The sequence below is a fragment of the Odocoileus virginianus genome, chromosome 33 (genome assembly GCF_023699985.2).
Source record: "Odocoileus virginianus isolate 20LAN1187 ecotype Illinois chromosome 33, Ovbor_1.2, whole genome shotgun sequence".
Lineage (NCBI taxonomy): Eukaryota > Metazoa > Chordata > Mammalia > Artiodactyla > Cervidae > Odocoileus > Odocoileus virginianus.
In genome coordinates this window covers 39,105,045-39,132,632 of record NC_069706.1, presented here as the reverse complement: position 1 = coordinate 39,132,632, position 27,588 = coordinate 39,105,045, and the positions used below count along the sequence as shown (strand labels likewise).

The 27,588-nt window shown below is 68.0% G+C and overlaps 1 protein-coding gene across 2 annotated transcripts; it reads right to left on the bottom strand.

The window, feature by feature from the left end:
• Positions 1-219: 219 nt before the first annotated feature.
• Positions 220-27,520, bottom strand: TTYH3 (tweety family member 3). Of its 2 annotated transcripts, XM_070460535.1 has the most exons (15): positions 27,176-27,520; positions 13,525-13,694; positions 13,229-13,340; positions 12,871-13,091; positions 12,482-12,577; positions 12,252-12,324; positions 11,888-11,963; positions 10,876-10,931; positions 10,141-10,233; positions 9,438-9,530; positions 8,034-8,170; positions 7,415-7,588; positions 5,285-5,360; positions 4,527-4,627; positions 220-3,156 (listed from the first exon to the last, which is right to left on the bottom strand). In XM_070460535.1, exons 1-14 carry the CDS (start codon positions 27,296-27,298, stop codon positions 4,559-4,561), a joined length of 1,569 nt encoding a protein of 522 aa, XP_070316636.1. In that variant the 5' UTR covers positions 27,299-27,520; the 3' UTR covers positions 220-3,156; positions 4,527-4,558. The 2 variants fall into 2 exon arrangements, with proteins under 2 accessions (XP_070316636.1, XP_020747983.1); XM_020892324.2 differs by lacking the exon at positions 4,527-4,627 and having other exon boundaries at positions 27,176-27,518.
• Positions 27,521-27,588: the final 68 nt, after the last annotated feature.

Sequence of the window (27,588 nt, the reverse complement as noted above, 5' to 3'; positions counted from 1 at the left end):
AGCTCCGCCCACCAGTGTCACGCCCCGCCCACCGGGCCCCGCCCCGTCAGACCCGCCTCCCGGCGAGGCCCCGCCCCCAGATCCTTCTTCCCGCCCACCAGCCCCAGCTCCCCGCGAGGCCCCGCCCATCAGGGTCCCCCAGGCCCTAGCAGCTCCCGCACGTGGCCGCCCGGCCCACAGACCTGGGAGGGTGCCAAAACAACTCAGGAATAAGAGGCCTGTTTTTTAAAATTTGTTTATTTTAAAACATGAAACCCAAGCTTAATAGAAACCACAGAAATTACATTGACGAGAGTTTTAGTATTTGCCAAGAAAAATAAAACCCCCAGCGAAATAAAAATCAAACCCTAAACCCAGTTTTACAAAAAAAAAAAAAAAAAAAAGCTTGAAAAAAACCAAAACCACACACACACCCAGAAACACAGCGACAGCACATACAGCCATGGCCCTATGGAAGTTTGGAGAACGCCAAGCGGTTCAGGCCTCGATCCCCGCTCAGGATGCTAAATCGATCTTGGGTGGTGGGGGCGGGGACCTTGGAGGGGGAGTCTTAACAAAATAACTTGGAGAGATATATGTAACAAATATAAAGTGGTGTGGCACACAACCATTATGGTTTAAAAAAAAAAAAAATCCCGCACAAGAGGCCCCGGTCCCTGCTCGTCCCCCTTTTGGGACCGCCACCCATGCACCCGCTCCCCGGCTGGGCAGGGGTCCTGGGACGGGGAGGGATTGGCGCTTGGACTGGGATTGCATAGTGAGATGGGGTGAACGTGGAGGGGACATCCGATCAGGCCAGGGGACCTCGGGACCGGAAACGTGCACCTGCCCGCGAAACCCCATCGGGGAGGGACCGGCCTGGAAGCCCGCCTGCCCGCGGAGCCCCCAGGGCCCTCGCCTTCTCATCCGCGCGGTCAGGGACCACCGCCGGAGAAACTGCAGGGCCTGCTGGGGGGCGGTGAGGACCGCAGGTGCGGGATGTGGAGGCTCCGGGCCCGGACTGGTTAGAAGGGCCTGAAAACTTAGAGCAAGAAGAAAACCAAGGGCGGGAGGTTCCCCCCACCCGCTGCAGGACCGAGGCTTGGTCTTGCTGCCCTTTCGACGTCCGCGTTTTCCTTTATGCACCCTCGGTGACTGGGAGGAGCTGGGCGGAGACGCGGGCGGGCGGGCACGCGCACCGAGCCGCTCCCGCAGGTCCGCCACCGGCTCTCAAGCTTCTACATTCACATTTCGGCGGCCTCGCGGCCTTTGTGCTTCTGAGCCGCGGCCAGCACAGCTGGCACTCCCTCAGCCGAGGCAGAGGCCGGGAGGCCCCGCCTGGGTGGGGGCGCCCAGAGAAAAACTGAGCAGTTGGGCTGTGGCTCTGGCCTGTGGGGGGCCCAGGTCAGGGCGCCGGGAGCCCCTCGGTGAGGTTTGGCCATGCGCCAGGGCTCAGATGCGCGGCTGGGGGCCTGCAGGCACACCTGGGGGCACCTCTGTTTGCCCACTCAATCCCCCCTCTCCCGGGCAGCCTCTGCCCTGTGGTCAAAGGGCCAGGGGCCGCTGTGCTCTAGCCCTGGGCCCACCCTTCCTTTTGGTCCCAGACACAGCACACAGAAAGGATCCTGGAGAAAGGGGAGGTGGCTTCTCTGTGGGCCACCTTAAGGAAGGGGCGCTGCCCTGCCGCTCCAGGAGGAGGCTCCCATAATGTCTGTAAACTGCCGGGCAGGGCCGTGTTCCCCCCGGAGGGACGCAGGCCAGAGCCGCACCTGGCCCCTCAGTGGCTGGCAGGCATCTCCCCGCCTTGACTTGGGGCCGGCCCCACCTTCTGCGGTAGGAAAACAGCAAACACTGCACACGAAGCCAAAAGCACCTTACGGAAGCCTTGCTCCCACTTCACAGGTAGCAGACCGAGGCCACAGGGGCCTCAGTCCCACAGCCAGAGGGACATTCATTCCTGAGGACACGGTCCCCTGGGGAAAACACCTGCCCAGGGAGGGGTCTCCAGGCCCTCGGGCTGCCTCTTGGTCTTGACACCCCCAGCAGCGCCCCGAGAAGAAATGCCTTCTTCACCCCGAAACCCAGCTGGCTCTCCGGGGCTTCGTCTCTGGCCTGAACTTGGCCTCACGCTTGCGGACCATGGAGTGCCCAGGGCGATCTCTCTCTCAGAGGCTGGAGTGAGGTTAGTGGTTAGTCCAAAGGGGGGCCGCGGGCACCGTCACAGCCCGCTTGGGTGCAGCCCCCAGGCCAGCCTGTCCTGGATGCAAAGGGAACCGGGAAGGGGGTGCCAGCCGGCCCGCAGAACCGCCTGCCCTAGAGATGACAGATGTGGTTAGTGCAAAGAGCTGCTGAGGCTCCGGGGGTCGGGGGGAGGGGATTTGGCACCAGGAGGGCGGCCGGTACTGGGTGAGCAACCTGGGCTCGGCAGGCACCTGTCTCCTGCCACCATGGACAGCCGGATGCCACGGGTTGGGGCTGCTGCAGGGAGAGAGCGGTGCAGGGAGGGAAGCAGAGAAGGGGGGACCCCCTGGGAGGCTTCTGGCAACTGAGGCGGAGGAGCCTGGGGTGGGGGGCGAGAAAAGGAAGGACGACAGATGCTGCAGGTGTGTGAGGGCACCGCAGGGGTCTCTGCAGGCGGGAGGCAAGCAGGCGAGTGCACACGCCATCGCTCGAGACGCCCAGCACCGAGGGGGGCACTGCTGCCTGTGAACGGAGAGGGAGCAGACGGCCCAGCTGGGGAGGGAAGGGGGTGGGCGCAGCCGAGGAGACCCCAGGGCAGCACCAGCACAGCCGGCCCCTGCAGGGCGGAGGCGCGTGGGGGCTGGGGGCCCGGGCATCTCGAGCAGCACCCCCAGGTGTCCAGGCTAGTGACCGAGGAGAGGATGCGGGCCCAGAGCCCCCGCGTTGCCCTGGGGAGCAGGCCAGGTGTCTGTCTCTGCACCCCTGCAGGAAGGGAGGGCAGGGCCGAGTGGCCGCAGAGGTGCCCGCAGCGGGCGCGGCGTACGCAGGTAGGGTCCGGCAGGTGGCCGCGGGTGCAAGCAGGGAGGCTGGCACGGGAAGGAGTGGGGCGATTGGCACGTGGGGCGGGTGGCGGCCGGGGGTCTAGTGCCCGCTGCTGCTGGACTCGGGGCGAGGCTGGCTCGTGGCGAGGTACTTGGCTCTCATGCTGGAAGTGTACTAGAGGGAGAGAAGGGGGGGCCGATGGTCAGCGGCACTGGGCGCGGCTGGGCAAGGCCTCGCTGGCTGAGTTGGCTGGACGGTGCAGAGGCAGAGTGGACAGAGCCCCGGGGCACGGGGCTCTGGGGGAGCCCGCTGGTCCCGGCCCAGAGGAGGACCAGCCCCTCTCCCAGCGAGGGGAGCCCATTGGCCCCCGACCCCCGTCTCGGGCATGGAGCTGGAGCACGGAGGTGGCCCCTGCACCCCGCACGCCCAGGACCCGAAGGCCCCACAGCATGGCCCGGTGGCCAGGAAGAGCATGTCGGCAAAGGCAGGGCCAGGCTGTGTCCAAGAGCGGGTGGGACAGGTTCCCAAGGACCCAGACCACCAGCGTCAGGGTCACAGGAGCGAGGAGGCTCCACAGTCGCTCTGCCCCGGCCTCCAGGGAAGGACCTGGAGAGCCACAAAGGCCCCCTGGGGCCTGGGTGATGCTGCCACCCACTCAGGTGGGAACCAGACTGTGGGCTCCTGGCAGGTCACAGACCCGGATAGAGGCCGCTGGGGGCAGGGACAGCCCGCCCATCCTGGCCACTCTCATCCAACCCGAAGCGTGAAGGGCTTGCTTGCCACACACACACATATGCACATGTGTGCTCAGAATGAACACATGTGGAAAAGATGTGTGCTCAGAGCAGGCGGCGTGCAAAGGGCCACACGCCCATCGCGGGGACGAAAGCCAAGGCATGTGCCGAGGCCGCCAGCGGGAGGGAGCCGGCCCCACGGCCAGGCACCCGCGAGCCCCGAGTTTCCACCGTGCGAGCGTCAGGACGGACCCCGCCCCCGGAAGCCCTCCCAGGACTCCTGGTGGGTGGCCACGGAGGCGAGCTGGACGGAGGAGCGGTGGGCACTGGGAGCCGTATCGTCATTCCAGGGACATGCAGCGGGGGTTGGGGAGGCGGCGGCTCAGGCGGGAGGGCCCACGGTGGGCGCCAGCGAGGGCGAGGGTGGCTGTGGCCATTGGTACAGGCGCTTCTGCACGCCTGGGGTCCCCCCTGAGGGCCAGGTCTCCTGGCCACACCTGGGACTTCAGCGCTCAGCCTACCAAACCCAGGCACCCAGTGCCGGCGTGCACACGCTCCCAGGCCCAGGAGGGACGGATGGGCGGCGGCCACCTGCAGCCAGGCCAGGCGTGAAGAGGGGCTCTGCGGGGGGCTCCCTGCCCCTGGAGTGAGGGTGACGGCCCAGGGCCAGGGTCCCTGAGGTCCACACGCCTGCGCTGGCCCTGCGCTGGCCCTGGGGCCTGCCGGAGCGGGCAGCAGTTTGCAGCGGGCGCGAGGAGCAGAGGTGTGGGCGGGCAGGCGGCATGGGGCGGGGGCCAGCTGGGTCAGTACCTGTCACTCTGAGGACTCGGCCACCACAGCCTTCAGGCACTGTTCAGGGGCTTAAACTGCCAGCCCGTGTGGCCGCCAGAGTCCAGGGCGGCCAGATAGCGCTAGGAGGGCGTGGGGCGGGAGGAGTGCAGGAGAGAGAGAGAGAGGGCAGCCTCAACACCAGGCGAGGACCGGCCCAGGGCCGGCCGCGGGTTCAGCCTAGAGCGCCGCTGGGAGCCCTCTCAGCCTGGGGCCAGGGCAGGTCTGAGGTCAGCGCCGAGCCTTGGGGCACAGCGGGGCCGCTGCACCGGTGGGCGTGGATGTCTAAAGCCAGGTGGCCCTTAGCTTCTCTAGCCTGTTCCTGGAGGCCCGCCGCCCCCAGGAAGCCCTCCAGGACCCCTGGCCCCTGTGAACTCCTTTCTTTGGCACCAAACCATCCTATTCCCCTTTTCATGTCTCGTTCCCAAGACCAGAAGCGAGCACCAGGCCCAGCTGGAAGAGCCTGGGGGGAGACCTGGGCTGAGTTCAGGAAGCTGAGGAAAGCAGCAGCAGGGCTCGGGTAGGCAGAGAGCCCGGGCCTCCTGGAGGAGCGCGTGTGCGCAGGCCAGCAGCCCGCCCGAGGGCCCCGGCTGGGGCTCTACCTGCAGCCCTGCGCTGCAGGCTCAGGGCAGCCTGCGGGGCCCGCGTCGCCCGGGAAGCCACAGCGGGCACGAAGCGGCAGGGCGGAGCCCGCACCCTGGCCTCGGGCCCCCCACTCCAGCTTCTGCCCCGAGACTTACTGAAGGCGGCGGGGACTCGCGCCCAATGAGGGGGGTGTTCTCACAGCGAGGGTTCTGGAAATTGGCATTCTGGCTCCTGAGGGGAGAGGAGAGGGCCCTGTGTCAGTGGGCCCACCTGGGAACCAGGCAGACCCCACCCCACAGACGGCTCGCTAGTGAGCGCCTGGGGTCCCAGGAGCCCAGCACGCAGAGGGGCTGCGAGCAGGCCCACAGCCACTCCTGCCTGCCCTGGCCCAGCCGGAGCCTTGCCCGCCCGCCCCAGCCCACCATGTGGCCGGGCCCGGGTTCCTTGGCCACAGGATCCCACGTGCTGACCCTCTGTCTGACAGTGGTCCCCTGTGACCTTGACCCAGCGGTGTGGCAACAGCAACACTCTGAGCCCAGGCAGCCCCGGGCGCCCCCCCACCCCCGTATGCAGGGCCCCCTCGGCCCCCTCCACCCCTGCCCCGCGTCTCGCTCAGGCACCCCAGGGCCCCCTCGGCCCCTGCCCTGCGTCTCGCTCAGGCACCCCAGGGCCCCCTCGGCCCCTGCCCTGCGTCTCGCTCAGGCACCCCAGGGCCCCCTCGGCCCCCTCCACCTCTGCCCCCGCGTCTCGCTCAGGCACCCCAGGGCCCCCTCGGCCCCCTCCACCTCTGCCCCCGCGTCTCGCTCAGGCACCCCAGGGCCCCCTCGGCCCCCTCCACCTCTGCCCCTCGTCTCGCTCCGGCACCCCTCGGCCCCCTCCACTCCTGCCCCGCGTCTCGCTCAGGCACCCCAGGGCCCCCTCCATCCCTGCCCCGCGTCTTGCTCAGGCACCCCAGGGCCCCCTCGGCCCCCTCCACCCCTGCCCCACGTCTCGCTCAGGCACCCCACGGCCCCCTCGGCCTCCTCCATCCCTGCCCCGCGTCTCGCTCAGGCACCCCAGGGCCCCCTCGGCCCCCTTCACCTCTGCCCCCGCGTCTCGCTCAGGCACCCCAGGGCCCCCTCGGCCCCCTCCACCCCTGCCCCGCGTCTTGCTCAGGCACCCCTCGGCCCCCTCCACCCCTGCCCCGCGTCTCACTCAGGCACCCCAGGGCCCCCTCCATCCCTGCCCCGCGTCTCGCTCAGGCACCCCAGGGCCCCCTCGGCCCCCTCCACCCCTGCCCCGCGTCTCGCTCAGGCACCCCACGGCCCCCTCGGCCCCTGTCCCCGCGTCTCGCTCAGGCACCCCAGGGCTCCCTCCACCCCTGCCCCCGCGTCTGGCTCAGGCACCGAACGGCCCCCTGGGCCCCTGCCCCCGCGTCTCGCTCAGGCACCCCAGGGCCCCCTCCACCCTGCCCCGCGGCTCGCTCAGGCACCCCAGGGCCCCCCCCACCCCTGCCCCGCGTCTCGCTCAGGCACCCCAGGGCCCCCTCCACCCCTGCCCCGCGTCTCGCTCAGGCACCCCACGGCCCCCTCGGCACCTGCCCCCGCGTCTCGCTCAGGCACCCCAGGGCTTCCTCCACCCCTGCCCCCGCGTCTCGCTCAGGCACCCCACGGCCCCCTGGGCCCCTGCCCCCGTGTCTCGCTCAGGCACCCCAGGGCCCCCTCCATCCCTGCCCCGCGGCTCGCTCAGGCACCCCAGGGCTCCCTTCACCCCTGCCCCCGTGTCTCGCTCAGGCACCCCATGGCCCCCTGGGCCCCTGCCCCCGCGTCTCGCTCAGGCACCCCAGGGCCCCCTCCACCCCTGCCCCGCGTCTCACTCAGGCACCCCAGGGCCCCCTCGGCCCCTGCCCCGCGTCTCGCTCAGGCACCCCAGGGCCCCCTCCGCCCCTGCCCCGCGGCTCGCTCAGGCACCCCAGGGCCCCCTCCGCCCCTGCCCCGTGGCTCGCTCAGGCACCCCAGGGCCCCCTCTGCCCCTGCCCCGCGTCTCGCTCAGGCACCCCAGGGCCCCCTCCGCCCCTGCCCCGCGGCTCGCTCAGGCACCCAGGGCCCCCTCCATCCCTGCCCCGCGTCTCGCTCAGGCACCCCAGGGCCCCCTCCGCCCCTGCCCCACGGCTCGCTCAGGCACCCCAGGGCCCCCTCGGCCCCTGCCCCGCGGCTCGCTCAAGCACCCCAGGGCAGCGGCCACCCTGAGCCGCACGGGGCCAGGCAGCCTGGCCAGCGCCTCTGCGCCCCACTCGCCCAACTCACATGTACTCGGTGACCGGGGCGTTGCTGACGGTGTGGGCCGCGGCCGGGATGCTGGTCTCGCTGCCGTAGCTGCTGCCGCAGCTGTACAGACTAGGCATGTGGACACGGTAGAGGCTGTCGTGTGCCTGCCGCGGCCCTGGGGCGGCCTCCTCCTCCCCGTCCTCGTCCGGGCCTCTGCGGGGAGGGACACCAGCGCGGGATCAGGCTTGACTGATGCGGGGCCACAGGCCAGAGGCCAGCTTTTAGGCAGACACGCCTGCTTGCAGTCCTGGGTTGGCGGGGCTGTGGGTAAGGCTCCGGGGACACAGGGAACGCTGCCTGCCTATTAAAAGACGGGGCCGGGGCTGTCCCGGGGGAGCACAGAGGGCCGGTGCCTGCAGGCAGCCCTAGCCTGCAGGACGCGGCTCAGGCGGGGACCCCGCCCCTGCCGGCTGCTCACTCGCCTGTCTCCTGGGCTGGGGGCCCCTCTAGGCCGGTCATGAAGTGAGAGTGCCCGCCTCAGATCCAGCAGCCTTGCAGCGGCTGCAGAACCCCAGGGAGCATCAGGGGCGGGGAGGCCTTCGTTCTGCCTCGACTACAGCTCGGGGTGTCCCGGAGACGCGGCCCCAGGCGCCCTCACCTCTTCTGCTGCCATGTGTGTGGGACGCTGCAGACGACAGAGCTGAACATGAGCGCCGTGATGAAGGAGAAGAGGGCCAGGTAGATAAGGCCCTCGACGCCGTCGTAGCAGAAGCCTGTGAGGGCCTGCACGTAGTCCTAGGGCCAGGCGGGGAAGAGAGAGCAGGAGAGGCACAGCCTGAGATGGAGCGCACAGGCCTGAGCCACGTCTGAACCAAGGCTGGCAGAGGCCCCGTGACCCGGCCCTCCCCCTGCCCCTCCCCCAGCCAGGTCCCCTCCTCCCGCCCCACCCCCAGCCACGACCCCTCCTCCCCAGCTTCTCCTCCTCCTCCCACCCCTCCCCTAGCCACTCCCCCTCCTCCCACCCCTCCCCCAGCTGCTCCCCCTCCTCCCTTAGCTGCTCCCCTCCTCCCCCAGCCACTCCCCCTCCTCCCCTAGCCACTCCCCCTCCTCCCACCCCTCCCCCAGCTGCTCCCCCTCCTCCCTTAGCTGCTCCCCTCCTCCCCCAGCCACTCCCCCTCCTCCCACCCCTCCCCCAGCTGCTCCCCCTCCTCCCTTAGCTGCTCCCCCCCTCCCCTAGCCACTCCCCCTCCTCCCCCAGCCACTCCCCCTCCGTCCACCCCTCCCCCAGCTGCTCCCCCTCCTCCCTTAGCTGCTCCCCTCCTCCCCCAGCCACTCCCCCTCCTCCCCTAGCCACTCCCCCTCCTCCCACCCCTCCCCCAGCTGCTCCCCCTCCTCCCTTAGCTGCTCCCCTCCTCCCCCAGCCACTCCCCCTCCTCCCCTAGCCACTCCCCCCTCCTCCCACCCCTCCCCCAGCTGCTCCCCCTCCTCCCTTAGCTGCTCCCCTCCTCCCCTAGCCACTCCCCCTCCTCCCACCCCTCCCCCAGCTGCTCCCCCTCCTCCCTTAGCTGCTCCCCTCCTCCCCTAGCCACTCCCCCTCCTCCCACCCCTCCCCCAGCTGCTCCCCCTCCTCCCTTAGCTGCTCCCCTCCTCCCCCAGCCACTCCCCCTCCTCCCCTAGCCACTCCCCCTCCTCCCCTAGCCACTCCCCCTCCTCCCACCCCTACCCCAGCTGCTCCTCCTCCTCCCTTAGCTGCTCCCCTCCTCCCATAGCCGCTCCCCCTCCTCCCCAGCTGCTCCCCCTCCTCCCATAGCTTCTCCTCCTCCTCCCACCCTCCCCCAGCTGCTCCCCCTCCTCCCCCAGCCACTCCTCCTCCTCCCACCCCTCCCCCAGTCGCTCCCCCTCTTCCCCAAGCTGCCCCCTCCTCCTGTCCTTCCCCCAGCTCCCCCTCCTCCCCACCCCACCCCACTCGCACCCCCTCCTCCCCCAGCTGCTCCCCCTCCTCCCCATCCCTCCCCCAGCTACTCCCCACATGGGCCCAACAGCGGCTGTGGGCGGCTCTCACCAGGTGCAGGCTGCGGCAGTCCACCAGGGCAGTGAGGTGCTGCAGGTTCACCTCCGTGCCGTTCAGCACCTCCTGGACACGGAGCAGGGGGTCCTGGGGGGTGTGCACCACACGACGTCAGCACAGCGCTCAGGAAAGGAGCCAGCCAAGGCCTCCCTCCACCCCTCACCTGCCAGCAAGAATCGCCCCTTGACTGCCCCCCCAGTCTTGGCACAGGCCCTGAGGACCCTGGGCTTTGAGAAAAGCCGACCCTCAAGTCTGTGCCCTGGCCTTGGGAGGCAGCTGAAAGCGTGAGGGCAGCGGGGAGCACGGGGCCCACAGCGCCTGTGCACACACCACCGCTGCGGGCCTGCCCTGTAACAGGAGCAACAGCAAACCCGCGTGCGTCTCCCGACACGGGCCTGAAAACTGTCTTAAGGGACAGTTTAAGACGATGGAAATCTTCACAGTATCTTAAAGGACACAACATTGTCCAGAATACTCTGGGCCGTGTGACTCTGGTGCTGTAGTGTGTGTGTGTGTGTGTGAGCATCACTAAACCCACCCAGGTCCTTGGGGGCGTGAAGGGAAGGATGGAGGAGAGGAGGACCAGACCCCCCGGGGCAGGGTCCCCCAGGAGCAGCCTGAACAGTGACTGCGCCCGCCTCCCTCTCCAGGTGACGAGAGGGAGCTTGCGGGCCCCAGAGCTGCCCCCAGCCCTCACCTTGGTGGCAGGATACTCCCACGAGACAGTCTTCAGGAGCTCAGCCACTACGTCCTGCATCTCCACCAGCGCCTTGTGGCTGCCCGACAGCTTCTGCTCCACAGAGAGGCCGCTGAGTCCCGCGCGGGTGGGCGGCCCGTCTCTCTCCCCGAGGACCCCACCCCCCTCGCGGGGCGGGCTGGCTCCAGTGCCAGCAGCCCCCGCCAGTCCCAGGGGTGTCCAGCCAGTGGGGCCCCGAGCTCCTGGGGCGGGACGGCTGTGCCCAGCAGTCTGCTCTGTGGGACACCTTTGCTTGGCCCCCAGGATGAGCACGCACAGACAGTACAGACCACGGAAGGTACAGTGTCTTTAAAGCAGATACGCAGTCCGGAGGACCCAGAGGGCCACACGGGGACGTGGGGTGATCATGGGCTACGCGGTTTCCCTTCAAATTCCACATCAGCCCAGACAGTTACTCCACCCGGCAGGCACAGGACCCCTCCGCCACGGGACACCCCTGGGCTCCTGCTTTGCCCGGGAGGCATCCAGCTCTGTCGTAAAGGGCAGCCTGGGAGATGCAAGGTGCCCAGGGACTTGGGGGCATTAAGCAGGCCACCCTGAAAGGCTTGTGCTGAGGGCACCAGGGTGAGGGCCCCAGGGGCCTGACGAGGTGGGAGGGGGCCTCGCGGTCTGTGGGCGTCTGGGGGTGGGGGCCAGGGCACCCGGTGCTCTGCAGGGGCGGGCCTGAGCTCTCACCTGTTGGAAGGGGTTGACGGCGTGGGGGGAGCAGGCCAGGTAGTGCTGCAGGATGTCTGCAGAGAGAGGCGAGGGCAGTAAGTGACTCTGGCTGTCCGCATGCACCTGTGCACGTCTACATGCACATCTTTGTACACGCATGTGTCCACATCTGCGTGTATGCTCAATGTACCTGTGCTTGCTTGCATGTATCTTTACATGCATGCGTGTGCCTGTGCGCGCATGTCTGAGTGTAGGTGTACCTCTGAACATGCATGTGTCTGAACACACGAATGTCACGTGTGCATGTACATGTGCATATGTCTGTGTCTGCGTGTGAGCGTGCAGGTGTGAGGGGGGAATGGTCTCCAGGGAGCCAGGGGCCAGGGCCCAGACCCTTCTACTCTGAGTCGTGTTACTGAAATGGGCACAGTTCTCCCTTGGAGGCCTGCCTCATCCCTCCCGTCTCTGGGGAGCAACAGACAGGCCACGGCAGGAGGTGGAGGTAAGCAGTCAGAGGTCAGCTGGGCAGGCATCTGCTCACAGGGCAGGTGAGCAGAACAATTCTTAATCCAGAATGTCACCCCAAAAAGGGTGCAGGTGGCCTGCTTATCCCCATTAAAATAGGTGTCGATCGTGTCCAACATTCAAAGATGGGTATTCATGCACAATTCTGATTTTCAAAACAGGGGAGCCAAGCCCAGCCAGAATTGAGGCAGAAAGTTTGTACCCCAACTGCCTAACCCTGGCCCCCAACCCCCCCGTGCTGTCTGGCCCCTTCGGGGGGCTTTCTGGGGTCCAGCACAGGATGGGGGCTGGAGCGAGGCCTAGCACAGCCCAGGGCAGCCTCTTCACACCACACCTGTGCTTGGCCCCTGAGGTCTGGGCTCCTATGGAGCTTATGTTGGAAAACAGAAGAAAGCGTCCACTTGGCTTGAGCCACCTGTTCAGGGAGCCAGCTCGTGGCCTGACCTGATGGCCCGTGGGCAGGAGTGGGCACTCGCAAGCGGCTGGGACACGACCGCAGACTCACCCCCGCTCAGCACCGAATGCTCCTCCACCATTCGGGTCACGTAGGTGTCGGGATCCACACAGAAGTCACTGGAGCCCTGGGGTGGGGGCAGGCAAGGAGGAGGGGATACCAAGCTGGGCCCCCGAGCCCTCAGCTCCCAGGGGTGGAGCCCGGCCCCCCAGCATCTGCGTGTGGCTCAGGGAGGTGGCGTGGCTCTGCGGGGCCGGGGGGTGGGGACTGGCTCGCTGTGTGTGTGTCAAACACAGGTCCCCCGTCTCTCTGGATCTCGGTGTCCAGTGGAGGAGAGCAGGAGGTGACTGTGGCATCCACCCCCCATCCCCATGCTCTGCCAGCAGACGGGCACCCCGTCCCCTCCGCCACCTACCACAGACACAGCCAGCTCCAGGCCCAGGGCTCCCCAGCTGATGATCAGGGCCAGCACCCCCAGCAGGCAGACCCTTGGGGCAGAGAGAGGCAGTCGGCACTCTCCAGGCTGGGGTGAGGGCTGCGCCCCACGCCAGGCTGGACCGGAAGACAGGGGCGGGTGGGTCAGGGCTGACTCGGGATGGACGAGACAGAGGCCCCGGCCCCCCACCCCAGGGCCCTCAGACTCACCCTACCAGGATCCCCTTGGAGCTGCGGATGAGGCCGGCCAGCACCAGGAGGCAGATGGCCACGTCGAGCAGCAGCAGGCCCAGGTAGCCCAGCCACCTGCAGGGACACGGCACGCTTGGGCTGGGCACGGGGCCAGTCCCAGGGCAGGGGCAGGGGGTGCTGGGCAGAGCCAGGCAAACAGCCCGGGGCCCAGAGTGTCCACAGGCAGCTCTGGGTGCAGAGACTGGCCTCTGACCTTGTAACAGACGTCCCCATGGGGCATTCCTGCCGGTGACCACCAGTGGCCCCAGCCCCTCCCCCAACAAGACCTCAGGCACTGGGGGCTGGAAGCCGACTGGCCTGGAGAGAGGAGCGGGGACCAGCGGGGGCAGGCAGGAGAGGGGGCGCACCTGTACCAGTCGTAGAGATCCACCTGCTCGGCCAGGGCCTCCAGTGAGACGGCTGGGTTCCTCCAGAAAGGGATGGCCGCCGTGTAGCCCAGCAGTGCCTGCAGCAGGCCCTGCAGCCGCTGGACCGCCCGCAGGGGCTCCGGCCGCGCGGCCAACTGCCGCTCCAGGCTCTGCAGGCTGGGCTCCGCCGTGCGGTTCAGGGCAGCTGCCGTGTCCCACACCTGCTCCAGGTTGGGGGAGGCAGTGAGCTGGGACAAGGACGGCTCCCGCACGCGCCCACGTCTCGCCCTCACACACATGCACACACACGGGTGTAGGAGCAAGAAGAGGCCTCCCCCCTACCCATGCGGCCACTCACGCGGTCCTGGACCCCTGCCACCGTACGATTGGCGTGACGGAGTGAGTAGGTGGCCCGATGGATGCCGTCACTGGTCTCCCCGTTGCCATAGAACCCCACGGCGATACCGGCGCTGGGACAGGACGGGGCCGCGTGAGGGTGCGGGCCTGGCGTCCCCACAAGGGACTCGGCCTGCCCCGCCCCTTGCAGTCTGACCCCGCCCCCGCCCCGCCCCGCCAACAGCGCCCCTTCCAGTCAGACCACGCCCACAGCACGCCGGTGGCCACGCCCCGCCCCGCCCCGCGCCGCGCGCTCACCTGCAGACCAGCGTGGCGATGATGACACACCAGGCCGTGCAGCAGCAGTCCGCGTCTAGGTGCTCCTCGCTCTTTCGCCGCCGGCAGCACAGCCAGAAGGAGTAGAAGAGCAGGAAGAGGAGGTCCAGGGCGAGGCAGGCCAGCGCGGTGGCCCCCAGCAGCAGCAGCGCCTGAGGGCGGTGGGGAAGCGGTGTTGGAGGAGGGGCTCCCAGGCCGACTCTGCACCCAACCCCAGGAGTGGCCAATCCCACCTGTGCCCCCGGCCCAGGGGCCACGGGTCCCCAGCACCGGAGTCATGTGCCTGTGCTCACCCAGACCTGGGACCCCAGACTCAACGTCTTCGTTCCTAGACATCTGGGCACTGTCCAAGCCTCACTTGGAGGGGCCGGGTGGGCAAGACCATGGGATCGCCTCTCCTAACCCCGCCCAGGCCTTCACTGGACACCTCTTGGCTGCCCTTGCTGCGGAGAAAACCAGCCCTCAGGGGGACCTGGAAACACCTTCCTCACATCTTAACTCAGCCATGTGGCCTCGAGCCTGGGCAGCCATCGTGGGGTGGGATGCCCCAGGCCTACCCACCCTTGCAGGGTCCCCTTGGGACCAGAAGCTCAGCCACAGAGGCACTGGGACTGCTGGATCACAGCCTGGCACCCAGCGACTATCTCCCAGGAGATGGTTGCCAGGCAGCAGGTGGAGGATGGCGCTCCCTGCCCTCCCAGGAGCCTCCTGCCCGGCCCAGCACCCCAGCCGTAGTCCCTGGGGGCTGCTGTGCTCTTTGGAGGCCTCTGTCCTCCCTACGAAATACAGGAAGGGGCAACTTCTTGGGAGAGGCCAGGGCACCAGTGAGGGTGCAGCGTAGGTGGGTGGGCCTGACAGGACCTGACCACCCTGCTCGGCGGCTGGGCGGGGCAGGGAGCAGCCCCTGTGTGCTGGCTCCAGAGGGGCCGCCACTCCTCACGGTCCCAGGGCGCTCACGTTAGAGGGACTCTGAGGCCAGGCGGGGAGGGGTGTTCAAGGTCACACGCGGACACCAGCCAGGCCGCAGCAGGGAGCCTCTGGTGTCAGTCAGGGCCTGCCAGAGGGACAGGTGCCAGTCACGGGGTGAGTGCTCACCTAAAGGCGCCCAGCATCAGCTGCAGCCCCCACCCCGCCCAACACTGCCCACAGCAAACAGGATGCTTGGAAAAGCAGTCTCACGGTGGGCTCTGCCCGCGCATGCACAAGCTGGGCCCCAGGCACAGGGCCGCGGATCCTGCAGGCCCCCCTCCTCACAGGTCAGAGGGGTCACTGCCTCCATCCTGCCTGCAGGCTCCTCCCCTAAACCCTCAACCAGAACCCACTGGCGGTCAACTCCCGACCCCATGCCCTGCCTGCCCCGGCTGACGGGACTCTGCAGGCCCCGATGACCAGCCCCAAGTCAGCCCTGTGTTGGCAGCAGCCACCCCCCCCCAGCAGGAGGCCACCCTCTGGTCCCCAGCGGTCCTCAGGCCAGCTTTCCGCTCCAGCCAACCTCATTCCCCCTCCTCTCCTGCCTGACCTGCAACCGCTCCAATAGGCACATCTACACACGTCCTCTTGAGGAAATCCTTCCAGGGGTGAGGAAGCCAGGGACCAGGGACACAGGGCAAGGGGCACCCAAGCTGGGGCCCAGAGGCCGCCCAGCCTGGCAACGGGCAAGGCCAGTGCCTACTGAGTTGTCAGGACCCATCACAGAGCTCGCAGGGCTTGAGCCAGGACCACCCACTCCTGTGAGAATCGGAGGCGAGATAAGCTTGACTGGCCAAGCAAGACCCTAGCAGCAGGGGCGAGGCTGGGGTGAGGGGGCACCGCTCCTTTGGGAAACGTGGTAGGTGCCAGGCTGGTGGAGGAAGCAGGCGCTGAGCCCTGCAGGGTGTGAGCTGGGGGCTGTGGGAAACGGAGAAAGCAGGCCCGGCGGGAGCGGCAGCAGGTCTGCGCGGGCACAGCCCAGTCCAGCGGGTCAGGGGAGTGCACTCCGGGCACAGGGCGCCGCGCCAGCCCGGGCACTGGGGAGGTGCCCTGGGGTCTCCTGCGGCTTTGATTTGTCTTTGTTGTTGTTGTTGTTACTGGTTTTCTTTCTTTCCTTTTCTGGTTTTCCTTTTTAAACCACGAACCTTACTACCTTTATAATTACAACACAAACCCAGAAACGTGTTAGTAGCTCTTTTCAGTCAGGCGTGGGAGGCGCCTGGCCCGCACCCAGCTCCACCGCGTGAGTCCCGGTGCGCCTCCCTCCCGCAGGGCTGCTTCCCTTCCTGGGGGCCGACGTGCCCGCGCCCTCCCTGGCCGCCACGTGACCGCGGGAGCTGGGCAGTGTGCGGCGGAGCCGCGGTGTCCCAGGAACAGAGGTCAAGGGGAGGGCTGCCCTGGGTGTTGCCACCAGGAGGCCGAGGACTGCCTGCTGCTGGACAGGGGTGGGGTTGGGGGGGCTCCTGCCCAGCCCCGCGGGTGGCCGAGCTCGAGGGGCCCCGAGTGAGTTGGGGCTGGGGGCGGGCGGGAGGCGGCTCCGCCTGGCGCCAAGAGCTGACCTAGTCTGGGCGCCCGTGTATGAAACAGAGCCGGGTGAGTGTGTGCATGCTCACACCCACATGCATGGTTGCGCCCGTACATGGCCACACAGGGGCACACACGCCCTTGCACACAGTCACCCGCACGTGAAGATGTCGTCCTGAGCCCCAGCAGCAGCGGGCGCAGCCCACAGCTGAAAGCTCTGTGGTCGTGGACAGGCCTCGGACACCTGTCACAGGCACAGCCACCCGCCGCAGGCCCTGGAAGCCCCAGCCCTGGGGGAGCAGCCGCCTCCTGCCCGCCCCCAGCCCCAACTCACAGAGCGGAGCCCACCTCCAGCTCCGGGAAGGCCCGGTCCAGGGCTGCGAGGGTGAGCGCATGTCCTGGGGCTCAGAGAGGGACACCTGGGGAGGAGAGTGACTTCCAGAGGCTTCCCTGGGGACGGCAGAGACCCCGGGGGTCACAGTCTCCCCCTTAGCCCAACACAAGGAAGCCGGTCCCTGCCCTCCTGTCTGTCTGCCCAGCGCCAGAAGGCCCTTCCTGGATGAGGGCACTGCACCACTTCTGCGCTGGGCCTGTCTGCCCACACCCCCTGTTCCCCGATGGGTGCTGGAAAGGCCTTGCTAAGCTCATCAACCTGGCTGGGGCGTTACCCACCCTGGGCCTGAGGCCAGGCCTACAGTGAACACTCAGAAACACGAGGCTCCTGCCCCCACAAGCTTGGACAGAACAGTTTGCCCTCAGATGGGGCTCACCTTAAACCACGACCCCCCTAGGCTGCTGGTGGGGGCCCCCCGCACGGCCCCAGGAGGTAGGCTGCGGGGGTCGAAGCCAGGACAGCCCCCCTCGGTCCCCACAAGGAGGTGACAGAACCCTCCAGTTGACATGGGTGGGGCTGGCCCTTGGGGCTCAGGGCCCCAGCCCCCAGATGCAAACAAGCAGGGCCCACGTGGGTGCGAGGGCCAGGGCAGGGCGGGGGCGCCTGGCCCTAGGCAGTGGCCTCCTCTGGCCCAGGGGACCAGCTTGCCCTCTGCCCTCATCCTGAGGCCAGGTTCCCAGAGAACAGTCTTCCACTGGCATTCCCGTGGGCGCCCCGCCTCCCCTCCAAACCATGCGGCGGCCCCTCTGCATGGGAAACGTTTGATCAGCATCTGGGCTCTGACCAAATGGAATTTTCCGTCTGTGATGGAAGTGACGTCAGCACGCGGCCAGGCGCTGGGGCTCCTGTCCTGACCGCGGGCCACACTGCTGGCGTCAGCACCTGGAGTGTCGCAAGCTCGCTGCGAGGCCTCGGCTGGACACACGTGCACCCGCCCCTCCGGCTGCCATTTCTTAGCCCTGGACCTCCCGGCCTTTCCCGAGGCCCCGCAGCCCCTGCCCGGGGGCGTGCCCACCAAGGAGGCCCTGTGGGGCCTCCACGTCCTGCGGGCCCACAAGCCCCCTCCCGCTCTGGAGACGCCCGACGAGCAGGCGCTCAGGGCCTGAACTCACCCCGTCCAGGGCAGGCCAGGCCCACGTCTGAGGCCTACTGGGCGAACCAATGAGGCCTCCGCCTCCAACAGGTCCTCCCAGCCCAGCAAAGGGACCAGGGCCGGGGCCCCAGGGAGCGGTGGGCCCCCTGTGCGGGTGGGTGGTCCCTGCAGGGTGCGGGGAGCCCCAGCTCAGCCTCAGGCATGCCGGCTGCAGGGGGGACCCCGGCTGGGCCTGTGAGGGGAGGGCCACGCCGTGCCACCACGTCTCAGTAACAAGCCCACAGCATGGTGCTCAGCTCCACTGCAGACGGGAGAGCAAGAGGCTGCAGCCTCCCCACCCGCCACCCGCCCGCTCCTTCAGCACAGCCTGGACATGGGCGGTCAGCACACGGCCCGGGCAACTCCCAGCGCCAGCCCAGCCACACCGAGGTGCGCCCAGCCAGTAGGCGGGGAGGGCCGCGCGCGAGCCCGGGGCAGCTCTTCCGCGTGCCACCACACAAGACTGGTCCAGCTGGGTGTCCTGGCAGCACGTGGCCTGGAGGCCTGTGAGGGGGTGTGCCCCACGCAGTGAGCACGCCGAACCGCGTACAAACTGCCTGCGGAACACCCGGCCCTCCGACCACACAGCCGCCGTGCCACCCGGCAGCTGACCCTGAGAGCTGGCCAGCCCGCTCAGCCCCTCTGCAGGCCGCCACGGCCCACGGCCAGGCTGGGAGACCCTCCTGGCGATCTGATGGGAAGTGGGGGCCTGCGGCGCCCTGCCTGCAGCCCCAGGGGCTGCGTCCCCGTCACCCTGCTGTCCTAGCTCGTGCCCCCTTGGCCTGCCCCCTTGGGGAGACGGTGAGCACGCTGGCGCGGGTACAGCAAGGGAGACTTGGGGCCAGCAGTCCAGGGGAGACTGGGCGGGCTCTGGACCTGGTCATGTGGCTAGTGGGCGGGGCAGGATCCCAGCCCGGGGGTATGACTGCAGCCTGAGGCCTCACCGCTGCTGGGTCAGGGGCTCTCCTAGGGCCGGAGTCCCTGAGAAGGCCACAGTCAGCCGGCCTGCCCCCTGCTGCACGGCCCTGTCCCGCCCTATGCCAACACTCTCTGGGAGGTAGCCTGGCCAGGTGGTAAAGGGCAAGGCTCCCAAGAGGAGGCAAGTCCAAATTCCACCAGGGACCCGCGAGCTCACGTGTCCATGTGCTGGCCACACCTGCCTCCCTGGGGCACACAGGGCCCTCAGTCCAGAGCCGGCCCCCAGACCGGGGAACACTGGCGTACACGGTGCCCACACTCAGCACCAGGCCTGGCCTGGGCACTGGGGGCATGGGGCTGCCAGACACAGCTTCTGCTGGGCTGGCAGGCGTCTGCCCGGATCCCCGCGGTGCAGGAGGGCAGAGGTTGTGGGGGCCAGAGCAGGGGAGGGGTGCCCCCTCAACCGCCGTCGTGGGGGCGCAGGTGCCAGCAGGGCACGGCGAGGCGTGAGCGCTCGCGGGGAGGGGCAGTGTGTGAGGGCCAGCCAAGGCCCCGGCTGCAAACCTGCATCCAGGGCAGCCCCCCAGCAGCTGCAGCCAGGACAAGGTCGGGGCATGCGGGTGGAGTGGGGGGGCCATGGGCCCCTCTAGCATCGTCGTCCCCGGCCCTGGGGCTGCCAAAGGCCCTTCTCCAGAGGAAGAGGCCAGGTAGGAGCGTCCAGGAGGCTGGCTGGTCCCCACAACCCAGGCGCCATCTGGGAACCCATCTAAGTCCTGGCTGGAGCTCTGGCCTGGGGAGGAAGGGGAGGGGGTCTCCCGCTGGGAAGGCCTCATGCCACCTGGCACTAACCACTGCCCCAGGGTCTGGGCCTGAGCACCCTGCTGTGGCAGCCCAGCTGCATCCATGGCCTGGTGGGTCCCCAGACCCCCTGGGGCAGAGGTGGTCCATCCTCCAGGCCAGGGGCCTGGGGCCAGAAAGGACCCCGGGGCCCCCTGCACTGACCTAACAGAGGCAGGGCTGGAGCCAGCCCGGGGTTCCTGGGGAAGGTTCTGGAAAAGGCCCCCTCACCTCCTGGGCCAGGCTGGGTGGGAGCTGAGCCGCCTGAGCGGAAACCCCACCCCCCGCACACTCGCTGTGGCTCCCACACGCCGGCCAGAAATTAAAAACAGATTTTCCACCAGGCCAGGCTTGGGTTTCACGAATTCCAGGATGGTGAGCTCGTGGCCCTGCCGTGAGCGCGAGAGGGGCCCGGCTTTCGGCCCGAGCCCCCCGGCCTGGGGCCGAGGTCCAGGCTGCCAGAGCCACCTCCCCTCCTCACGGCACAGCCGGCGCCCGGGGACGGCGAGACGGAGGCCCGGCGGGGCGGGGCTTGGGCTGAAGCCGCGGACAGACGCCCAGCCCAGGACCCCTCCTGCGCCCTCGAGGCCTGGGTCCACGAGCATGGAGGCCGAGGCCCCGCCCTCGCCCCGCCCGCTCGCGGAGGCGACACCGAAGAGCCTGGCGGCGCTGCTGCCCTCGAAGACGCCAGCGCGTCTATTTCGATCCCGGCGCCCTAACGCGTCTCCCAGCGTGACACCCAGAGACTCCGTGCTCTCCGCCAGCCGGCTTGCGGGCGCCTGCCTCAGACGCGGCCAGGACCTGCCGGACGGACGGGCGCACCCGCGGGGCTGGAGCGGAGCCCCGCCAGGGGGACGCGGCCCCTGGACGCACCGCCCCAGCTCGGGCCCGCATCCGCCCCCGGGGCGTCCCCTGGTGGTCAGGACCCAGGCCAGGGCGCGCGAGGCCGGAGCAGGGGAGCCCGAGGGTGGCACCGCGCCTGGCATTCAGAGGCAGATGGAAGGGGTCACGCGGGCTTTGGGAGGCCTGGCCTCATTCCGCGCCCTCGGCCAACACGGGACATGCCTAGCCACGAGGGGGCCTGTGGACAAAACCGAGCCCCGTGGGGCATCTGCCCTCCGGAGCCCACCGGCCCCAGCGAGGGGACCCAGGAGGGGCTGGGGCACACGAGTGGGCACGCAGAACCCAGGCCTCGAGTGGGGCGGGTGCGGGGGGGGGGGGTCGTCACAAGGGCCCCACCCAGCCCATCGGCTCCTCCAGGCCTAGCCCAGGGGGTCACTCCGCCCTCCCCTCGCCCTGTTCCCTGAGGGCACACCTCACGCGCGGCGCTTGTCTGGCTCTGGGCAAGGACCAGAGGCCTCGTGGGCAGCTGGCAGCAGACACAGGCCCCGTCCTGCCTCGGACTCTGGGCTGGCGGCCTGGGGGCCCGCTGCAGCCTTTGCAGCTGTGGCACGAGGGACACCCGCTTCCTTGGCAGACGTCCGCGTGCCTGGGCTCTCAGGAGCCTGCTGGGCAGGCCGGAGACTCAGTTCTGGGGGGCATGTGCCAACCCCATCTGCAGCAGGGACCCCAGGGCAGGCCAGGGAGCCTCGGCTAGGGGGCGTCCTCCAGCAGGGAGGGGCGCCCTGCGCTGGGCACCGGAGCCGGGTGTGCATCATCCCAGCCCCACTGTGCTGAGCAGGAGTCCTACTGTGTGTCTGTCCTCAGCCCCCATGCTGGGGGAGGCCCCCAAGGGCCACGGGTGCATCCCCGCCCAGCACAGGGCTTGGGGCAGGCTCCCTGCAAACCTGGGAGACAGCATGGGCGCAGCTGGGCGCTCCCGGGGCCCCGCTGTTCCCACCCCCACCCTTGGTCACGTGCCCCCAATTCCTCGGGGGCCACATGGGGTGCTTTCCACATATGTCATCCAGTCCCTGGGCTGCAGATTCGGTTCCTCTTCCCCAGCCAACGGCTCAGCAGAGCTGCCGTGGCCAGTGGGGGTCTGGTCCCAACTGCCCCTGAGCCCTCCTGAACTGGCGCTGGCTGGGGGACCCAGAGAGCCCCTGACCAGCCTCGGACCCACACACGGGGCTTTGTCCGGGCAGGGGACTGCCGGCCTGGTGCTGGAGGCTGTGTCCGCCTCTGATGCCGGCTGGCCAGCGGCCTCGGTTTCGCTTCTGCAGGGGCAATGGGGTCCACCCCCAGGGAGGCCGTGTGGCTTCCCAGAAACGTGCTTACGACACACAGCCTGAGCCTCTCAGAGCCACAGACACCTGGCCAGAGCCTGACCCAGTGCCCCCGGTCAGAGCCAAGACGGCTTCCCGCCCTCCCTCCATGTCCCCGAGGCCAAGCAGCACAGTGCTGGGGACAGAACCAGGAGCCCCGAAAGGCCCCAAGATGGGGCCCGGTGGTGCAGACCCTAACCCTGACCCACGCGACACCAGGCCCCTCAGCAGGCGCAGATCTGGGCAGAGGCAGCCGCCCCTCCCAGCACCATGACCCTGGCCAAGAGGCACACAGCCAGAGTAGGTTTCACCCGGCAGGGGCTTCCCGGACCCCCCAAATGCATGGGCCCTGCACCCCCAAAGCCCAGCGCACAGATGCTGTCCACACAGGGGGGACTTAGCTTCCACACCGCCCCTTGGCACTGTTCCTTTGGGGATGTTTCTGGCACTTGCAGCCTCAGAATCCTGACCTGAGAGGTGCGTGGCATTCTGGGCAAGCTAAGAACCCAGGACCAAGGACATGGTCCCCAGGCTCGATGTGTAAAAGCTGGTGACAACTCCTAGTCTCAGGCGGCACCCTCCCCAGGTTTAAGGCAGGGACAGACTCCAGCTGCAGGGACTTCTTCCCTGTCTCTACTTTTTCCTACTCTCCAAATATTCCATGAAGGTGTCTTGCTTTCATAAACTAGAAGAGAGGCGAGAGGAGCAAATTTTCCTTCTGAATGTGGGGACGATGCGGAGAGGGCCAGCCTCACCCGCGGGCACACACCGACCCCGCCTGAGTCAGGAATGAAGCCAAGGTGCTGTGGTCTCTCAGTGGGGCCCCCAAGTGGCCCTCCAGGCTGGGCTCACCACCCCCCACCACCCCGGGCACAGAACTCCCTGCTCAGAGGCAGCACGTTCAGACCCGAGGACTCCCTTGTTCTGGGCTGAGGCCCAGGCTTCTCTCTGCTTTGGGGCCTTTGCGTGTGGCATTCCCACTGCCTAGAACACGCCTCGCCAAGCTCTCAGCCACCTCGAGCTTATCTTCAGGGTCTCAACAGGGACATCCAGGCACTCAGGGCTTTAATAGGTAAACGGGCCCCACACGCTGGGCTGGCCTGGAAGGTGAGCTGGTGTGCCCACTGCATACCACGCTCCAGGTGAGTCCTCACCCTCTGGGCATTCCAGGAGAGGGAGCGCCTCCTACAGGAAGCCCTCCCTGACTGCCGGGCTTCCCTAGTCCTGACCTGATCACAGCACCACCACACCAGGCTGCACGGTTCTCTAGTTCCCAGGCTTGAGCCTCTCCTGAACTGGCAGAGGCAGTAAGCAAGAATGAGAGGGACAGAGGGCAGAGAGTGGGTTTGAACTCTACCTCGGGACACAGGGGCTGTGAGAGGCTTGGGAGGGAGGGGTTGGGAAGGACTGGTAGGAGTTAAGGGGGCAGTTCCCCCCAAGTGGAGCCCAGAAAGAAAGAAGAAAGTGAAGTTGCTCAGTCGTGTCCAACTCTGTGACCCTATGGACTGTAGCCTACCAGTCTCCTCCATCCATGGGATTCTCCAGGCAAGAGTACTGGAGTGGGGTGCCATTTCCTTCTCCAGGAGATCTTCCTGACCCAGGGACTGAACCGGGTCTCCCCCATTGTAGTTAGACGCTTTACCGTCTGAGCCACCAAGGGGAGCCCAGAGAGGTGGCTAAACCCACCCAAGTGGGCCCACCTTCACACAGGTGGGAAGTTGCAGAGCTGGGGTCCAGGCCTGGCGCCCCCAGCCAGGCACCCCCGGTCCAGTCTGCAGAGAAGGAAGGCTCTGAGACCACCACCCCCCGCCCCCGCCTGCAGCCCTGACGTCACTGTGGACTACATTATTGGCCTCAGGCCACTCCAGGTTACGGGCTATGCAACCACCAGGCCTCCTCCCTCCTCTGGGTGCAGTCCTCCCCCTGCACCACACCATCACCTGCCCCGGGGTTTGGGGAGTCCTGGCACCCTGGCAATAGTCCAGCCCCCAGGAGTCAGACCAGCAGCCAGGCAGGCGGGGGGCGGGGTGGAGGGGCACAGAGCAGACCCCGGAAGTCCTTCCGCCCCCTCCCAGCGCCTGCCAGCCCACCTGTCCCAACAGTCCCCAAAGAACCCACCCTCCTGCAGTCTGTCCACTCAGCAAACATCAGGAGCCCCAAGAGACAGATGGACGGGCCAGGGAGTCCCTCCTCGCCAGGATGGAAGCCTTGGGAACATGGGAGCCCAAGAGCCTCAGTCTCCAAAGTAACTGCAATATTTTAGGGTGCAAAATCCGATCCATGGTCTTACAGAGGCTCCGAGCCCCCGGCATAGGGCCAGTCGGGGCTCTGAGAGCTCCCGTAACGCTCTCATCAGCTTTTCAGCCCTCAGTACATCCCCTGCAGGGTCAGCCATGGAGGACTCAGGTAGGCCCCCCATCCCCGCCCCCGAAACAAGGCTGATTCTGACTCCTCCAGGAGCAGGAGCAAGAGGCCTGAGGCAGAATCTGGTCTACCGCCCACTCACCACTCACAAGAGCGGACTCATCAGAAAAGACCCTGATGCTGCGAAAGGCTGAGGGCAGGGGGGAGAAGGGAGTGGCAGAGGACGAGATGGCTGGATGGCATCACCGACTCACTGGATGTGAGTGTGAGCAAGCTCCAGGAGATGGGGAAGGACGGGGAAGCCTGGCGTGCTGCAGTCCATGGGGTCGCAAAGAGTCGGACACGACTGAGCGACTGGACAACCCACTCACCGTGTGATTCTGGGCCTATCTCCTCTTTAAGCCTCAGTTTGCTAATCTGCACAATGGAAACAGTTATGCTCATCTCCCAGGCTTGTATGCGAAAAGGTTGGCGATAGCCCCAGTGAGCATCCCCGAACAGGGTTTGGCCCCTGGGGTTTCCAGTGGGTTTCACCGGGCTCCTAGCAGTGGATGGCTGGCAGAGGCAACAGCAAAGCACAAAGGCTGGTCTCCCCAGGCCCCACCACCCCCTGCTCCTGCATCAGGCCCCACCACCCCGCTGCTCCTGCATCAGGCCCCACCACCCCGCTGCTCCTGCATCAGGCCCCACCACCCCGCTGCTCCTGCACCAGGCCCCACCACCCCGCTGCTCCTGCACCAGGCCCCACCACCCCGCTGCTCCTGCACCAGGCCCCACCACCCCCTGCTCCTGCACCAGGCCCCACCACCCCCTGCTCCTGCATCAGGCCCCACCACCCCGCTGCTCCTGCATCAGGCCCCACCACCCCCCGGATGGCGTCCGAAGCAGAGGCCCCCTCCCTGCACAGCGAGGAGACGGTTCCAGGCCCCTGTAGCCCAGGTGGGCGACAGGCACAGACGGGCCCCCAGGCTGAGTGGGGCGCCCCAAGCCAGGAGGATAAGGGGTTCCCCGTCCGCCAGCGGGACGAGGGCAGCTGTCCCCGCACAGCTAGGAGTGCTCCACCGGGGGAGGCAGGGGGAGGCCCCAGGCGGCGGCCCACGCCAGACCATCGCCTGCCTGCCCAGGAGGGGAGCTCCGTGGGCGGCTCAGCCAGCACAGAGCAGGAGCGTGGGGCCCTCACATCCCTCCCAGCCCTGCAAAGGAGGCGCTTCTGCCCAGATCTCAGGACGGCACGGGAGGGCAGGGGCAGGGCATACGCCCAGGCCCAGCTCGCTCCACAGCCCCGAGCAGGCGGTGGATGTGGCGGGGGATGGAGACAGGCTGGTTTCCACGCCGTGAATTATTCAGTGGTTAATTCTGCTCCTCGCAGAGGCGGCGGGAGAGAGAGTGAGTCAGAGCCCCCCCACAGCGGGGCGGGAACAGCGCTCAGAGGAGGCTGGGGCACCAGCTGCGGTCCTCTCAGGGGCACAGGGCCCTGCAGGAGGCTGGACTCAGTGGAGAGGGGGTGGGGGGGTGGCCACCACATGGACGCCTCCACTGGCCAGAGGCATTGGCCCCTCGCTCACTTCCCGCTGCAGGTCCAGGCAACTCGGGGGGCGGCTCCTAGGAGGGATGGTGGCCAGGTCAGCCAGGGTTGGCAGCATGTGCAGGCGGCAGCCCACGGGCCAGCGGGAAAGCTGTGTGGGTCACAGCCACCCCGGGTGTCCCTGGAGCTTCAGGACTGACAAGCGGCAGTGAACTTCCTAAAGTTGAGGTACACTCTCCTGCTCGGTGGAAGCAGAGCCTCGGGGACACGTGTGGCAGAGCCACCCCAGGGGAAGCTCCGGGGGTGCGCGGAGGAGTGGTGTCACCCCCACACTGGTCAGCCCCCCAGGACTGGACTGCTACAACATGGGCGTCCAGTTTTGTAAGAATCCTGCTGCCTTGGGCATGCCTAGGCCGATCCCTCGCCCCCTTTCTAATCTGCTTAGAAACAGATCAGCAGGGCTGGGGAACCAAGCTCCAGGTAAGCGCTGGGTTTGGGGCGGCAGACTCCCCGCAGAGCTGGGGTGCTTCCGGTTCTCCTCTGGGCAAGGGAGGCCCTGAGGACAGAGCTCTGAACTGGGGTGACACTGTTCACGGATGCTGGACTCCCGGGCCGTCTTGTGAGCAAAGCCGTTCCCCGCCCCCACTCACCCTAGGGCTCTGCATTCATCACCAAAGAGGAACTCGGACATGATCCGGGTGACCAGGCACCCCAGCCACTGGGGCTGTGGAATCCGGATTCCCAGGCAGGAAGGAAGTGTCCACAGCCTGGTGCCCTGGCCCGCACTCAATGGGAGTGGGGCTTGGCACGACCCCAGACCTAGGGCTCCACTGGTAGAGCCTGGTTCCTCGGGGAGAGGGCTGCACAGGGTCCGTGCCCACCCCCACCCCACCAGCTCTGCCCAGACTCAGCCCCTTCCCTGCCTCCCAGACTGAGGCCCGTCTTTTGTCCCTGTGGCCAGGCCTCCCTCCGACCCCCCCTCAGGGCTACAGGCAGTCGGGTCTCCGGGCAGACACTGTGTGCACACGCCACAGCTTGCTCCAGGCAGGGGGTCATTAGCAGTCAGGGGGGACTGGCGTCCACGCAGACCACTCACCCACCGACATCTTGGCAGTGAGTGGCATTTCCCGGCTAGGGCTGAGGGGGCCAGGAATCCCCTCCTGGCTGCACCAATGCTCCCAGGCATGGACACGGTCCTCTGGGTCGGGGGCTCTGCGGGGCAACACCCACCGACTGCCCCTGCTGGGGGGCCGGGGCGGACACTGACAGCTGGCGGAGGGGTCTCCATGCAGGGGAGGGAGGCGGCTCCTCCCACCCCAGCAAGGAGGGAGGGTCTTAGCGACTCCAGAAGAGAAGGCTAGAATTGGCAGGAGGGCTGTGGACCCTCCATGCGGGCTTGGGGGGGGAGGTCCCCTTAGATTCTCCAGCAGGGGAGCCCCGTGACCAGGAGGAGACTCTCCGGAAGAACGGGTGCTGAGCCCAACAAGCAGGCGGGGGCCATAATCCTGGATGCGGGGTCGGGGGAAGCCTTTAGACCCTAAAGGAGGAGGGGACCATGACCCTCGCGGGGGAGGGGGCTCAGGGTCCGCGGAGGAGGAAGGGGCCGTGACCGCCGGTAGGTGACAGGAAGCCTTTAGACCTTGCAGAAAGCGGGGGCCGTGACCCTGGGAAGGGGGATCGTGACCCGCGGGGAGTGGGGCCGGGACCCTCGGAATGGAGGGGCCGTGACCCGGGACCGGACCCGCGGCCCAGGGAGCCCGCGTCACCTGCTGGTAGTCGGTGTCCTCGGGCCGGAACTGGCTGCTGGTGGCCTCCCAGTGCAGGTCGAAGTGGGGCAGCCGGTGCAGGAGGCTCACCCACCAGGGCGCCGCGTAGCTGACCCCGGCCATGGCGGGCCGGCCGCGGGGGCGCGCGGCCGTCGCGGGGCTCCCTGGCTGGCCTGGGGAACGGCGATCAGGGGCCCGCCGACCCCGGCCTGGCCGCCCGCATCGCCCGCGCGCTCCTGGGCCCGGCCCGGCCCGGCTCGGCCCGGCTCGGCCCGGCTCGGCTGCGCTCGGCTCCGCTCGGCCGCCCGCGCCCGCCGCCTCTTTGTTCGCCGCCGCGGCCGCCGCCGCCGCCTCCGCGCGCCCCCGCCCACCGCCCGCCAGGGCCCGCCCCCGCGCCGCTATTGGCCCGTCGC

Bases quoted from the DNA above. Each gene is read 5' to 3' on its own strand.
- TTYH3 (XM_020892324.2), bottom strand. From the start codon at position 27,298: ATGGCCGGGGTCAGCTACGCGGCGCCCTGGTGGGTGAGCCTCCTGCAC. The intron at 12,578-12,870 runs GTGCGCCCCCTC...GTGTCCCTGCAG, and splicing joins GATCTCTACGACTGGTACAG to GTGGCTGGGCTACCTGGGCC. The intron at 10,932-11,887 runs GTGAGTCTGCGG...CTCTCTCTGCAG, and splicing joins GCATTCGGTGCTGAGCGGGG to ACATCCTGCAGCACTACCTG.